The sequence below is a fragment of the Pyrus communis genome, chromosome 8 (genome assembly GCF_963583255.1).
Source record: "Pyrus communis chromosome 8, drPyrComm1.1, whole genome shotgun sequence".
In the NCBI taxonomy this organism is placed as follows: domain Eukaryota; kingdom Viridiplantae; phylum Streptophyta; class Magnoliopsida; order Rosales; family Rosaceae; genus Pyrus; species Pyrus communis.
In genome coordinates this window covers 22,060,498-22,076,748 of record NC_084810.1, presented here as the reverse complement: position 1 = coordinate 22,076,748, position 16,251 = coordinate 22,060,498, and the positions used below count along the sequence as shown (strand labels likewise).

The window sequence follows — 16,251 nt, the reverse complement described above, 5'->3', positions numbered from 1 at the left end:
TGTGAGACTCTTTTACCTACATATTTTTCCATTCTTTTTTATATATGACAAATTTTCAAGTCAAGTATGTGCTAACACGAATTAAGTGACGGAAAGCATGTGTGGTTGTTGAACTTTACACATGGAACAACTTACTCTGATATTATGAAAAAAGTTGAGGTTTCATCATAAAACAAATTGGTAATACAAGAAGTAACCCAACCTCTTATAAGTCTTTGCAAGGTTTCTCTTTTCACAGTTGTTGAATTATTTTACCTTCATATCCTCGTACAATGAATCTCACCTTGATCAGATGAGGGACTTTAGGGCTTATAAATAAATTGATCTCTTTTTATTGGGTTGAACTTTTTTATCTTCACATTATTACACACGTTGAGAATGAATCCCATGTTAATAGAAGAAGAAACCTTAAACTTGCATGAATTATAAATAAGTTAAGCTACTCTCAATATTACCAATTAATTTCATGATTCAACTTTCTTTCTAAAAATCACCCATGATTCTATAAGGAAAAAAAAAAAAAAACTAATTGCTAAAGAAGCTTACATATATATTTTTGGAAGTTTTCAAACGATATCTGTAAGCTTTTTCTTGTTCATACAAATTGCTTCTTGTACATATGACGAGCTAAAACATAAAAGTTTTTGGTCTCAAAAAGGCCACGTGTAAGAGGAGATGGTCACATAATCTGCAGCTTTGATTGAAAAGACGACCAATTTGGGGAGCCACATAAAACTTAAAGGACTCAATTTTTTCTTAAACATATCCATATTTCTAAGCTTTTTGGGTGGTATTAGACGCTGATAGATCTATCAGGATGCGTTTGCTATACCAAATTATTTTTGAATAGATTAACTTTAGGAACTAAATTGTTTAAGTTAAGCTGGATTGATTTAGTAAAGTGTTTAATGTAGTGTCAGACTAAGAAGCAGGATAATAAAAATTAGTAAAAAATGGACTTGAACAATCACAACAAAGAAATTTCATACAACATGGTATATCGAGACTAACAAAATATACGATTCGAAATTCGATGTGGAGTGAGCTCTACATCTAATCTCTATTTTAAAAAAAAGAAGATCTTTTTATATAAAGAGCCTGCATATGTATGTATCGGTCAGATCTAAACCTAAACATATTTTTCACATTGTACACAAACACACAGCAAATAATATGATTATGTTAATTGAATGCCAGCATAAGTATGTATCTACCATATCAGAAGTACAAATTTGCTCTTACCAAAAAAGCAGCATAAGTATGTTCAAAATCCTTCTAAGATTTATTTCAACATCAAAATCAATGAATTCACACAAACTATTATGCTTCAAAGATTCAAATCAGCATCATATCAGGAAATAAAACTAATAAAAAAATTAAAAAAAAACCCTTCAAAGATCAAAGAAACCAATGACAAGATGAAAATTTCCCAAATCTAAAGGAAATTTCCCAAAATATGACAAAAATTCATTGAAATTCAAAAAAAGAGAAACGGAAGATATTCCGAAAGTCCAACCCCAATTAGAGTTGTAAATTTCAAATGAAGCAAAATCTAAGAGAGAATTATTCAATTAAGATTTTAAGGGACTTTAATTCTTTTAATGAAATCTAGGGGTATTTAATTAGGATTTTAAGTGATTCTTTAAAATTCAATGTGTATTCAATTAAAATTTTAATATAGTTAATTAAAATATTCCAGGTATATTCAATTAGAATTTTAAAGAAGTTTATAATATTTCAGGTGTATTCAATTAGAATTTGATTTTAAAGAATTTTTTTTGTCATTGCTTTTAAAGAATTTGAAAAAATTAAGAAATTAGAGGGAATTAGAAAGATTTTATAGTGTATTTTAAGTATCCACAAATCTCACATATTCCCATGAAATTTCGAGAGAATTTGATCAAAATTTTAACATGCGTTGAGAATGAATTTCACATTGATTAGATAAGGGACATTATGGGCTTATAAATAAATTAATCTCCTTTTATTAGGTTGAGCTTTTTTACCTTCACATCCTCGCACACGTTGAGAATGAATCTCACGTTAATAGAAGAAGAAACTTTGAACTTGCGTGAACTTATAAATAAGTTAAGCTACTCTTAATATTACCAATTAATTTCATAATTCAACTTTCTTGATAAAAATCACCCATGATTCTCACCTTGATGAGATGAGGGATTTTATGGGCTTATAAATAAATTAGTCTCCTTTTACTGGGTGAAACTTTTTTACCTTCACATCCTTGTATATGTTGAGAATGAATTTCACATTTATAGAAGGAGAAACATCCTCACACACGTTGAGAATGAATCTCACGTTAATAGAAGAAGAAACCTTAAACTTACATGAACTTATAAATAAGTTAAGTTACTTTCAATATTACCAATTAATTTCATAGTTCAACTTTCTTTATAAAAATCATCCATGATTCTATAAGGAAAAAAAAAAAAACCTAATTGCTAAAGAAGCTTACATATATATATATTTGGAAGTTTCCAAACGATATCTGTAAGCTTATTCTTGTTCGTACAAATTGTTTCATGGTACATACGACGATCCAAAACATAAAAGTTCTTGGTCTCACATAGGGCACGTGTAAGAGATGGTCACATAATATGCAGCTTTGAATGAAAAGACAGCCAATATGGGGAGCCACATAAAACTTAACGGACTCAAATTTTTCGAAAATTAGAATTAGATGTCTTATTTTAGATTTTTGTAAATTAAATATTTATGCTTTTTGAGTTTTTGATTAAATTTTAAAACATTTGATTAAGATACTCAGATTTGAAACATTTCAGATTAATTAAAATTAATTTACATTTAAATATTTGCTATATATTTTAAATAATTTCAACCATATTTAAGTCTAAAATTTTAAACTTTTCAAATTTAAATGTACACCCACACCAAATGAAAACGTACCAACAGTAAATGAAAACGTACCAACGTCAAACGAAAATGTACCAACCCCGAATTAAAACGTACCCAATTATAAACTATATTAAAATGAATATTCATCTTTTTGGAATGTTTAAAAATATGTTTGATTAATACACAATGCTCTAGATAGTCTTGTTTTTTGGTAGATGAGTCTACGAAACAACTTTTAGTTGATCGAAGATAAATCCTTACTGTTGTAGATAACGCTAAATAATAATAATAAATCATATAATTTTGAATTAACAAAAAAATTATTGTCCGTTGATTAATGACTCTTTCTATATAAAAAAAATAATTAATTAAAGTAATTTAAACTTTTATATTGTTAACGACTCTTTTTATATAAAAAAAATTTAATGAAAGTAGTTCCTCATTATTAGGACAAAAAGTAATAAAACTTATGTTTTGAAGACAAACGTACTAAAAATTCAAATATACCAGAAACTAAATGTACCAAAAATTCAAATATACCAAGAAGTCAAATAGATCAAAAATTCAAATGTACCAAAAAGTCAAATGGACCAAAAATTCAAATGTACCAAGTCACTAATTGTACCATTACAATCAAACGTACCTAACGAGTTTTGTACATTCAATTTAATTTACTAAAGTAAATATTTTAATAAAAAAAAAAAAAATCTTAAATCATCATAATAAGAGATGGATAAAAATAGGAGGAAAAAAAGGAAATGCTAACGTGAATAGACTTCTAATGAAATAAAATTAAACTACCAAAATTGTAGAGAAAATGTTTAATCAAATTTGCAAAAGCAATAAATGTCTATGACATTTAAAAACGAGACGTCTATATCAAAATGCCCTTTTTTTCTTAACCACATCCATATTTATGAGCTTTTTGGGTGGTACTAGGCACGGATAGATCTATTAGGGTGCATTTGTTGCATCGAATCATTTTGAATTTGACTAGCTTTACGGGCTAAGCTGGCTTAAGACTGAACTACCTAAAGATATACATGTATAGGATAAACTACCTAAAGGTTTTAGCAGGCAATCCATTACCCTATAATCAGTTGAGATACAACGAAGCCCTCCAATGAAAAGAGAGATTAAAGCCCTGAAACCATATAACTTTCAATCCGGCTACGAAATCAATATAACATCTATGTGGAGAGAAGCGCATGCCAATTTCTACAACAGATTGAAGTAGGAGCAAAGCATAGAATACGGACCTCAGCCGCGCATGCCAAATATCTCTTCCGGAGGATCGTACACATGCTGTTCCGGAAACAGCTCCTCAAGGTCTTGCTTGACTCTGTTTCTCAAAAGGGGGTGTGGCAGAAGTCCCTTCAACAAAATCCGGAATGGTAGCTCCTCCGGCGGATCTGGAGACTGCTTCATGTCCTCATAAATGTTCCGTGCATCTGCAGGACAACCAGAGTTCAAAAAACCCCTGATAACTTCTGTATATGTTTGAGAATCAGGAAACAGATCCTCCTTTTTCATGCTGTCCCACAGTAGCATAACGTCCTCCATTTTCTTAGATCTTGCTAATGCAATAATTAAGTCCTTATACAGATAGACATCCGGTTTGTACCAGTCTTGCTTTCGAATAACATTAAATACCTGAAAATTCACCGAGGCGCTTGTAATTCCAATAAACAAAGACATAACTTCATTGCATATGTAGTTAAACAGAAATAAAGATGTGCAGTCTAGAAGGAATTCATTCCAAATAATGGTCTAAATGTACTCTGATAAACAAATCTGCAAAACCACAGCATACCTGTAATGTGGTTCCGCATTTAACACAGGAAACAATGAATAAGGAAAACACCATTGTGTATTTGAAGAGTTGGGTTTCAACCTGACTTCTTGAAGGAAATAATAAATCCGCAATTCAAAATCAAACTAGTCTGGTTTCTCGTAAATTCAAATGGGAAATATGGCAGTGAGTGTTGATATGGTCGTCTTGACTCTCGTGAATGAGATTTCAACATTTCACCATTACTAGCTATTTCAAAATCCAAAGAGCTGTCCTCGCACCTATAACTGCAAGTGAAAAAATGCCCGTCTCGAGTCAAAGACGGATTCGGCCACGAAAACCACGTCACTCCGATCGCGCTTTATCATACACCATGAACCTGCACTACTAACAGGAATACCCAGACACACTTATACTAAAGCTAAGCATCGCTTCTCATACTGTTAAACATATTGACAAAGCATTACTAAAGGTGCCCAAAATCACACATTGAGTCAGGCATTCAACCAAATACATAGCGTGCAACCCACGGAGCCCCATTTCTCAACGACTGTAAACTAACAACACATAAGTGGATTCACAGAGCACAACTTCAACACCAAAAGTACAAAATTTCAGAACAACCCAGAAGATGAAATGCAAAACATTCACAAAATTTAATCTCAGAAATTCGATACCTTAATTGCCAAATAGACTTCTTCCTGGCGCTCGAGCTCAGTGAGAACAGCAATCATATCCATCTTCAACAGTCTCAAAAAACGTGCGTATTTACAAACTTCCCGAGCTTCTCTTCGTCGTCCTCGAACCGCTTTAAACCCGAGATTACGAAAAGCGCTTCTTTGCCGATCAGCTTTTGCCCCTCCAGAGCGGTCCTCTGGGCCTCCCGTGGTGATACAGCCTCAGCCCAATAATGGATCTCCAGGACTCGAGTTCAAGTTCTGTGGATTTTAGAAGCATTAGGGTCGACTTGATGGGCGTTGTTTTCAGGTTTTGAAGGAGTATTGAAGAGAAAAATGCAAACTTTGACCGCGAAAATGCACGAGTCGCCATTGCCATTGGAGGTGTGATGAAGGGGACGAGTTGGTGATCCGCAGTGAGGGAGATGAAGGGAACGAGTTGGTCAGTGAGATTGATGCAGGTTTTGTTTGGGAAATGAGAAGCTGCTGCTGCTCCAAATGAAACAAGGGGAACGGGGCATTGGGGGTTTGGCGTAGGGCTTTACGGTCGTAGATAGAAACCTTCGTATGTTTTCATGTCCCCGAAAAGAGAGAAAAATTAAAAAATCCTAAGTATGTTATTGCCAATCCAACATTCTCAATTTCGTATTATACACTTGTTATAAATATATATATATATATATATATATATATATATTTTATTTAATTTAGAAAGTTTGAAGTGCACGATAAATTTTTTATAGATTGAAATTTGTTTTGGTTTTTTTTTAACAAGAGTGCATTTTGCTCACCTTTTTAATTTCAGATAACTGTTATATCCTCTCTAAAATCTTGTAACGAATTTGCTTAAGTACTAAGTTTACTTATACATTTAATTAAATCTTTAAAGAAAAGAATAACAGCTAAATGATTCATAACAAAATTACCATTTATTCCTTTCTCGATATCCTATCAATTAAACAATTGTTGAATTTTCCTATTTGTATTCCCCAATATTTTAATTATTTTTCTTTTTCATAAGACTAAATTAAATGATAGATAATCATAGTTAGTAAATCTGAGGGAGACAGATAATCATACTTGTGACACAATTTTAGAGGGAGATAAGGGTTATCTTGCATTAGAAGTGAGCAAAAAGAGACTCCTCCTACAAACTCACCAACTGAAAATGGTTTTACTTTAGAAATATGCTGGCTTTAGTCATTTTTAACCCAAAGCACCCTTAACTTACCATTCATATTGTACTTCATCGAAAGAAATTAAATTAGTGGTATTTCGGGGAAAGATGAGAGAGAGAATTCTCGTCAGATTCTCGCCGGATCCTCTTTATGAGGTATCGGGAATTCTCTAATCATATTCGTTTATCGTATATTATACGATCAGTTCTCATTAGGTATGGTTTATATTTAATTTTAAATAAAAAATTTACAATGATTTTTGATCGCATGATGAAAAGATGTGATTTGAGAATCTTCGGAATCCTCACAAAAATGATCCGGCTGAGGATCCTCGCTTGAAAGAGGGCTAGTTCATGTAGTGTTAGGGAGGAAGTTGTATTTTATTAGTCATTGACCAACTTAGTTCCGCATAAGAAACAGTTCCCACACACACAAATGCTCCGATTAGGAAAATCGGCAGCTATATATGCGAAGGCCAAAGGTTGCGAAAACCAGGATATTTTGTTCATTGGCATCATAGTCCTGAGTAATAAAAATAAAAAAAAATAAAAAAATAAAAAGAAATTGGGTGTCTGCTGCACTTATGTGTTTATTCACCATCTTCTTCCTCTATTACCTCTTCTGTTACAAATTTGGCCAACCCTATCCTCCTCCAACTTCTACCTTTGTCGAACCCACCTTCTCTCCTCCTCCAATCTTTGCCTTCTTTGAACCCACTCATAGTGTTGAGAGTTGTCCCATGTTGATGAGGGATAAGAATTGCGTGCTTATATGGTCTTGGGCTACTTCTCATATTGCCAATTAGTTTTATGGTGGAATCCCCACTCTCATCACACAGCACCTGCTTCCATCCATCTCCTCCTCTCCTATATCCTCCGTCGAGAAGGAATGGAGTCATTGCTCAACTTCATGTTCAGTGGTAAAGGTTTAAGAAGGTAAACTATTGTGCTGTTTTCTTCACAAAATCGGGGAGCAGAGAGTAAAGGGGCTGATGAGCAGCGGTGGTGGAGGGTGTGGAGGATGTGGGGGAATTGGTGTTGGTTTAGTTACAAGTCCATTGCCTCTTAGGAAGTTTTAACGAAACATTCCCAGTACTGTTTATTTTTAATGAAAAACCACATTTTACATTTCTCTAGTACTATTCACTACACCTTTATTTGTCATTTTTCATTAAAACTAAAGTGTTTTTTGAACTTTTCGTTAATTTTCCTTAAAATGGTATATGTTGTACATTGATAAAGTGACTGATACAATCCACAGCTATAAACTAAATCAAATATCTAGCAGGTAACTTGAGGATCGCTAATTTTATTTTGATAAATAAAGCATATACGAAGGACTATGAATTTCATATTCTTATATCCATCATTCAACATGAATATGGAATAGCAACAGCTTTGAGAGGATTTTTTATACGTACGGTTAAACCAGTAGATTCAGTCATATCTAAATCCTCCACACTTGCTCCGCTAGGCAATTCCCAATCGTACTTGTGCACAATACTTGCTAAGGCGATCTCATTAATAGCAATCGCAAAATGAATTCCCGGGCAGATCCTCCTACCAGCTCCGAACGGAATCAACTGAAAGTCAGTCCCTTTATAATCTATCTCGCTATTCAAGAACCGTTCTGGCTCGAAATCTTCTGGTTTTTCATAGACCTTGGGATCCCTTCCAATGTGCCATGCATTGATCATAACTTGTGTCTTGGCCTTGATGTTGTAACCATTTATTTCCACGTCTTGGGTCGACAACCTGGGCACTAGTACTGGAAGTGGTGGATGTAATCGAAGAGTTTCCTTTATCACCGCCTTCAGGTAGTGCATTTCGACCAAATCATCCTCCGTGAGTTCGTCTGTTTTTCTTCCGACTATTCCCCTTACTTCTTTCTGCAATTTGTTCATGACCCTTGGATTCCTTAAAAGCTCAGTCATTGCCCACTCTAGTAATGTAGATGATGTATCCGTACCAGCAGCAAACATATCCTACAAGAATGAAATGTGTTGATTAAGATATTAGCCTCTAACTTCTAAAGTAGAGAGAGAGAGAGAGAGAGAGAGAGAGAGGGTTACCAAGATGAGAGCTTTTATAGTAACTGTATCAATAGGAAAACCAGCCAAGTTTTCTTTCTGAACTGCAAGCAAAACGTTGACAAAATCATTCCTGTCATCATCTTCACTCTTTGAACTACAGTTCATATGCTCTTGAATAACTCCACCTATAAAGTCATCAAGCTGCTTAGCCACCTTGTCTACCTTGGCCACCAAACCATTGACATGGCGCAACCAAGAAAGCCACGGGATATAGTCTCCGATGTCGATAATTCCCAACAATTCTGCGAACTCCCTCAAAAGCTCCGTAAACATCCTCCCATCTTCTCCACCATTGTACGTCCTCCCTAGAGCCACTCTACATACCACATCATTAGTAAGCCTCACAAAAATTTCGCTTAAATTCAGAAGGGATGATGACGAATGCTTTATCTTACTGATCATGGATATGGTTTCCTCTTCTCTCACGGAGCGAAAAGACCGAACTCTTTTGTTGCTCAAAAGATTTAAGACGCATATACTTTTTACCTGCCTCCAGTACTCACCATAAGGAGCAGATGCAACGTCGTTGTAGTTGTATAGAAGCTTCTCAGAGATGGTGGACTTGGGACGGTTAGAAAATGTGAGGTCATGGGTTTTCATGATCTCACGGGCAGACTCAGCTGAAGATACAACTAGGACTGGGACACTTCCAAAGTGGAGAAGCATGAGAGGGCCATGGCGTTGAGATAAGGCTTGAAACGAGCGATGAGGGTGCAACCCTACTTGGTGCAAGTTCCCAATGATTGGGAGCTTCGGTGGAGAAGGTGGAGAAGGGGTTTTGTTGGTGGTTGTAGCAGAGGAGTACCATCTGTATAGGAGGATGAGGAAAATGGCCAGCAGAGTGAAGGCCAAAGGTTGCAAAAAAGAGGAGGTTTCACTCACCATCATCATAGTTTTTCTTTCTACCCTATCTTGGAAAAGAAAATGTGTGTTGTGTGATCTTCGTTTCTGTGTTTATGTAAGTCAAGGTTATCCCAGTATACAATGTAACAGTGAGCATGTGTGACTTTTTACTTTCACATCCTTTTATTTTTTGTAGCGAATTTTCAAATTAAATACGTGCTAACACGAATTAAGTGATGTGAAGTATGTGTGGTTGTTAGGCTTTACACATAAGACAATTTATTCTGATACCATAAAAAAATAAAATGTGTATGTTGCAATTACACACGAAATACTCTTTATATAAAACTATATCCATGATAAAATAAAATGTGTTCTTTGGAAAAACTCGCGTAATAACAAACTATTATTGTAACCTTTTTGAAAATTTAAGATAATAACAAATATATTACTATTCTAAAATCTTCTCAGCATGTGCCATGTGGGCATTCACCCCAATACCTTTACAACATTACATATGTATTTGGAAGTTTTCAAACTATATCCGTAAGCATTTTCTTGTTCATACAAATTGCTTGAGCTAAAACATAAAAGTTATGGGTCTCAAATAGGCCGCGTGTAAGAGGAGATGGTCCACATAATCTGCAGTTTTGATTGAAAAGACAACCAATTTGGGGAGCCACATAAAACTTACGGACTCAATTTTTTCTTGAACATATCAATATTTCTGAGCTTTTTGGGTGGTACTAGGCTCGGATGGATATATTAGGATGCGTTTGATGTGTGAAGGTGCGAAGGAGAAGGAAGATGACGGGATTAGAAGGTAGCTTAGGAGTCCTCTTTGAATCAGAGGTCTCGTTAAGATTTATTAGCGAGGAACTTAGTTGAGACGAGTCCCTACTAATACCACTAAACTTAGAGGGGTATAGTCAAACTCATACGATATCGTAGCGAAGTCATCTTCAATCTTACCATACCCATCCTTTGAAAAGGAGGCAGATTGTCTGCCCTCATTTTATAATGCTCTTTTCATCTCCTTCTATTTGTACTGTCACGGTTAAATAACATTAACATTTTATATTCCTATTACTTTTTGTCTTATTATTTTAATAAAAAAATTAATATAAAATATTAACGTGACTTAACCGGGACCGCATAATATAAAAGGAAATGGCAAGGACGTGGTAATGGGAGGCAGACAATCTACTGTCCTTTTGAAAACCCTTGTATAAAGAAAACGAGGTCCAAACATATTCACGTGTTCCAGCGACTTTTCTCTGATTTCGGGCAATCCCGCTGGAATCTGGCCTCGACCCAAGTGAAAATAATGATTCTCCCTCGTGGGCTCTCCTCTAGCGTAAGTATTTTCCCAAGGTTTTAACTTTTAGTTTTGGGGTCAATTCAAGGTTTTGAATTTTAATTCGATATTTTGGATGCATATTTGAGATGATGCTTGTTGTATTGTTTAGGAGTTGAATCGGAACCGGGTAGTCATGATCGGTTGCATATATAGGGAAGAACATTGACATCCTAACCTCATTCGGTTCTCTTCAGAAATTTAAGGGTTGGGTTTGGGTTATAAGCATTAATGTTATTCCATAATCGAGGCCAGATACATTGGAATATTTTGTGTGCGATATTTGTCCTACCCTTTATGCACTGAAAAGAACATTGCTGAAATTGTATGTGTTGCAGCCTAGGTTTGTGCAGTTAATTAGAGTTCTAAAACTACTGAGTGGTTCTATATTCTTCCCATGGCATTGCCAGATGCTGATGCTGAATATTTGATTGGACAATGCTATTATCAGAGTAATATATGACTCTTGTTTTGGCTGTGGATTTATTGGTGGTTCTTTATTTCATTCTTTCAGCGGGTGAAGAGCTTAAGACTGCTAGGAATTTACATTTTTATCTTGGGGCACTTGAATAAACAGTTTGGTTTTTCTATAATAATAATTAAGGATCATTGATATGGTTGGGCTGGTGTACCAGTTACGAATAATTATATGAATGTTACAGTTAGGGATTGCATGTTATTGTATGGCCTGAGAACTAGTTTCTTGGTTAAGATTAATGGATTATCAAACATTATACCTATTCTCTAATTGAATACATTACTATGTTTCTGAGTTCAAGACCAATTTGTTATGGCTGGTATAGATATCAATAGTTGACAGATCCAATTTGGTGTGGTTACTTTTCGATTAAGTATTTCACGTTTATACGTATCATGTTGTTTGCTTAAATGATATACAATGGATGTCCTATTAAGTGTAAATGTCTATATGCATGCCCATACTGAAACCAAAATCAAGTTAATGATCGACGTCTTGAAGTTATATACATATATATATATATATATGTATATATATGTCTCATATGCCTAGACAAGCTATACAAAGAAAGTATACCGTTTCTATTAGTTATTCTGATTACATGTATGTAGTAATGACTTGCAGTAGTGATAGGAGTTTATTGAAATGGTGAACTATGAATGACTTGATCCCTTTATAGGGTACGTAGGCAATCTAATGAAGAGGTTAGATGCAACCATAAAGTATACGAAAAATTACTACGTAATTCGAATCTTGAGTTGTGCTTTGTCCATATCCCGGAAATGGGGTATGTGAGATATATGGGTATTTGGTGACGTCACGTGTCGATCCTGAATATATGTCGAGATTGGGGCATGACACAGAACATCCTCCTTGATGTTCGGTGGACTTTTGCTGATTGTTTTCTAATCTGAAATGCTCATTTATCCACTTGCCATGCTCTATCTACTTGATTCTTCGTTGTGACATCCTTTCCCTAAAGTATTGGATTTATCGAGCAAATGTTTGCTTCTCGAAGATTTCGTCGCCCAAACTTTTACGCGACACATTCTCTTTGTGCGACGACTAGGATTTCGTCGGGAACACACTTTTCTGTAGTAGTGAGAATAATTATCGAAACATAAGAATTACATCTTTCAGGACTGGATGTTAAGTGCTCCAAATGCTCTAAAATTGCCATGAGAACAGCAATTGTTTTCGAATTTATTACATGGAGAAGAAGAGTACTTTAAACAAAGAAATACCATCTTAAAGTAACAGATTATCAATTGTCTTCTATAGTTCTATATCATAAAATTATGTCACATCCTAAACCTGTAAATACATTACTTTTAAGGGCCTCGTGTGTTATTCAAAAGGGGTCCGCAATTGAAGGGTAATTATGATCCTTTGGCGATCCCTTATCGCCTGTAGGGCATGTGCTGTTATCACCTGATACGAGTCTAACTTTGCCTTCATAGCAAGTTTATGTAATCTTCTTTAAAAGCGTCATACACTAGCCCCGGGTCTATTGCGCTTACACGATTGATATGTCCAGATCCATAACCAAATTCATCACTCGGAACATTGGTGTTGGTATCGTTCATGGGCAAAGCTACAACCACAGAAAAGATTTGACATCAGTATGAATTAAGCTTTCTGACATATTGAAGAGTTACAACTCTTATTGCTGAAAACCAACTCAGCTAGGAATGGGATGATTTAAAACGTACACAAACAATGTGATTAGTGATTAATCAAGAAATAGTAAATACCGGTAGTCATAAGAGATGATTTGATGGCTGCCGGAGACCAATCAGGGTGGAAGCTTTTCACATAAGCAGCTACACCAGCATTGTGTGGGCAAGACATGGAGGTTCCCGACATTATATTGTATTGGATGAGGGAAATTGATGACACGAGTACTGTTGTTCCATTTCCAAAAACAACCTTGTCGATGATCCATCGATCTATGCTACTTGCTGCGACTGTCAGTATCCACGGAGCCAGACTTGATACAGTATTAGCTGAAGGACCAGTGTTGCCTGCAGAGTTTGCGGTTAGTATCCCTTTCTCCATTGCATGGAAAGCACCAATGGCAACAGGATCTCCATAAAACTCTTGTACAGAACCAACTGAAATAGAAATTGTAATGGTGTCGACTCCATCAGCAATAGCATCGTCAAAAGCAGCCAAAATATTGTGTGCCTTACACCCTCGAGCAGTGCAGACTTTATATGCTGCAATTCTTGCAGCAGGAACGCCTTCTCTTGCAGTCCCTTGTGCTAGCCCATAAAAGCTTACGTCCTTTACAGCATTCCCAGCTGCCGTTGAGGCAGTGTGGGTTCCATGGCCTGATGCATCCCTTGCAGAGTCTTCTGTGTAAAATCGAGCTCCAATGAGCTTGCTACAAAAATAGCATTACTTTTATTTTTATTGAGTGAGAAAAACTTAACAAGTCTTACAAGAAAAACCGTTATAAAAGAATTACGAAACTGAATATATAAAGGTACATATATTATCATGAAGTAGGTCTATGATTAAGTTTCCTACTACGAAAACAAAAATAATATGAAATTAGGAATTTGGTCTATGCATATTGTTGTCAGTTTATAAAAATTAGATGGTTGGATTCGTAGTTTGACATGCGTTCAATTCAATAGTACAGTTTGCGTAAATCTTTTTATCAAAGAATTAATTATGCTTGAAGCAACAATATTGTGTCCATGTCGAAGGGCCCAGTATCATAGCTAGTCTGGTAAAAGACACACCTGCAATTAGAGTCGAGAGAGGATTGATGGTTACACCAAGGAGGATCGAGAATCGAGTGTCTGCAAAATTGGGCCAATACTTTGAGAGGGTGACAATGAAAGAGGGGGAAATGGAAAGTTGAGAGCTTGAGTGAAATGTGAGTTGTGCACAGTACATGTAATCGTTGGTGGATAGTTGATTGTAAAGCTCTATTTCCCATTGACATAACACAAGGTATTTGAACAATTTAAATTTGTGTTTTCACTCCGTTTCTATCTTCCCTTATTTCTTCAGTTTTGTCAAATGATTTTACGGAGTATTGTTTTTGCAACAATTCATAGAGTGAATATTGAAGATATTGAATTGAGGGCACCTACTTGTTGCACGTAAAATTGTGTCCGCCTCTACAAGCACCTTTCCACCTCTTGGGAGGAGGTCCAAAACCTTCGTCTCCAAAACTGTCAGATTCCCGCGCAATCCCACTGTCAATGACACCAACAACAATATCACTCTCAACAGCAGCACTTCTATTGATTTTAGGAAAACTAATGAAAAGGATTTGAAAACTTTGAGTTTTAATGATAAGGACAAAATAAAGGGTAAAGTGAATAATACCAGATTTGATTTTTTAGTGTAAAAATATGGTTTTTCATTAAAGTGAACAGTATCATGGGCTTTTCGTTAAAACTCCCATTGATTTTCTCATGGAAGCCATAAAGTCCCAAGATCTTGTTGTTTGAAGTTCGTAAGTTCTGCTTGGAAAGACGGAGACTATTTCCTTCATATCTGCAGTGCATAGTTTTTAAACATCATGATAAATTCTCAAGCCAAATAATATCTCCTTTGTAATCAAAACAAAATCGTCATAGAGGCCTTACTCGCAAGCTTTTCTCTTTCCTGGTTTGTGAGCTTCGCAGCAAATCCATTGAAACTCCTACTGTAACTTCTCACAAATATATTTTCAAGGGAACTGATAGATGGAGAGAGAGAGAGAGAGAGAGAGAGAGAGAGAGAGAGAGAGAGAGAGAATAAAAACAAGACATAAGAACTAGCTTATAAATTCAACGAAAAAAAAGGTAACATTGAAGATCTGGATTGATTACCTTCCCTCGACAACTGTCTGCAGAATACTATGGTGCTGAGATAATGGAGAGAACACCCCATCAGGAAGTGATCCCAAGTACACAATAGAAACCTGCATCATATATTCATGGTCAAGTAAAAATAAAGCTTACTAGTTCCTCATAAAATAGCATTTCAATCTTTTTTATCTCTTGTCAATCCCAAAATGAGTAGCCTTGCGATCTTACTAAGCAATATTGACCATAGCGAAAGAACGAGAAGACTACTATTACAACCAAGATGACTACTTCCTCTCTATCCTCAGAAGTGGCTATGCACAATAAACTCATCGTTAGGATGAGAATGGGCAAGGCAAGATAAAACAGAAGTGCTCCATGCTTAGCCATTGTTAAATTCTCAAAAACTTTAGAGGGGGATTAAAGGTGGAGTATTTAATCATCTCCGCTAAGCCTCAGATTTCTTTCCTTTCGTTTTGATGCATTTTTGGAATTACATATAACTCACACCAATCATTCCTCATCAACAAATCTAAATTCATAGAATGCTTTACTGTCTATAACTGAAAACAACTTAGCAAGAGCATTAAATTGTTGCCACTACAATAACAGCAGTATAAGAACAACTCATTTGGGTTGAATCGATTTGTCAAGAAGCCATCATTGTGTCCAACGCATTATTGCGTGTCGTTTTGTAGTATTTCTTTCTATGTAATACGATAAATTTTTTCAAACATTTAGAAAACGTTACAAATTCTGTATGTGCACACCAAAAGGTGATGTTCATGTACACCAGGACAAGAAAAATTATTATTCCATGAAAGAAATGGTACTTTAATTTACCTTATCTTAAATATACAGCTAATACACAACTAAGGCTTCTCTGGAAAATTCAGAAAACCCTTTTTCTGGGTTCTGAAGCTCTTACGGTTTGATTAGTGGAAGTTTTGGTCCTTGGCTAACCTGGAACGAGAAACTGCAGTAACTCTCCTCTTAAAAAACAAGGATTTATGTGCAAGTAAGTCTTTTAGATTCAATCTAAATTCTTTATTGTGTAGAAAGTAAATACAAAAATGAAAAGACATTGTATGATTTTAAATGCACATAAACAGTTGGATTTAATCTTCATTCTTTCAATAAAGACTTCAAAA

At 35.3% G+C, this 16,251-nt stretch overlaps 2 protein-coding genes and 1 pseudogene across 2 annotated transcripts; all 3 read right to left on the bottom strand.

Moving 5' to 3' along the window:
- Positions 1-3,501: 3,501 nt before the first annotated feature.
- Positions 3,502-5,841, bottom strand: LOC137742462 (protein THYLAKOID ASSEMBLY 8-like, chloroplastic; annotated as a pseudogene).
- Positions 5,842-7,623: 1,782 nt separating this feature from the next.
- Positions 7,624-9,514, bottom strand: LOC137743773 (cytochrome P450 736A117-like). Its single transcript, XM_068483713.1, has 2 exons — positions 8,593-9,514; positions 7,624-8,505 (listed from the first exon to the last, which is right to left on the bottom strand). The coding sequence occupies exons 1-2, from the start codon at positions 9,502-9,504 to the stop codon at positions 7,891-7,893; spliced, it is 1,527 nt and encodes a 508-aa protein (XP_068339814.1). The 5' UTR covers positions 9,505-9,514; the 3' UTR covers positions 7,624-7,890.
- Positions 9,515-12,882: 3,368 nt separating this feature from the next.
- On the bottom strand, positions 12,883-15,490 carry LOC137743677 (subtilisin-like protease SBT4.9). Its single transcript, XM_068483611.1, has 6 exons — positions 15,392-15,490; positions 15,125-15,216; positions 14,900-14,991; positions 14,733-14,807; positions 14,399-14,567; positions 12,883-13,677 (listed from the first exon to the last, which is right to left on the bottom strand). Exons 1-6 carry the CDS (start codon positions 15,488-15,490, stop codon positions 13,017-13,019), a joined length of 1,188 nt encoding a protein of 395 aa, XP_068339712.1. The 3' UTR covers positions 12,883-13,016.
- Between the last annotated feature and the right edge of the window lie 761 nt (positions 15,491-16,251).

Bases quoted from the DNA above. Each gene is read 5' to 3' on its own strand.
- LOC137743773 (XM_068483713.1), bottom strand. From the start codon at position 9,504: ATGATGATGGTGAGTGAAACCTCCTCTTTTTTGCAACCTTTGGCCTTC. The intron at 8,506-8,592 runs GTAACCCTCTCT...TCATTCTTGTAG, and splicing joins CTATAAAAGCTCTCATCTTG to GATATGTTTGCTGCTGGTAC.
- LOC137743677 (XM_068483611.1), bottom strand. From the start codon at position 15,490: ATGGCTAAGCATGGAGCACTTCTGTTTTATCTTGCCTTGCCCATTCTC. The intron at 15,217-15,391 runs GTAGTCATCTTG...TATATGATGCAG, and splicing joins CTTCTGAGGATAGAGAGGAA to GTTTCTATTGTGTACTTGGG. The intron at 14,808-14,899 runs GTAAGGCCTCTA...TATGCACTGCAG, and splicing joins GGAAAGAGAAAAGCTTGCGA to ATATGAAGGAAATAGTCTCC.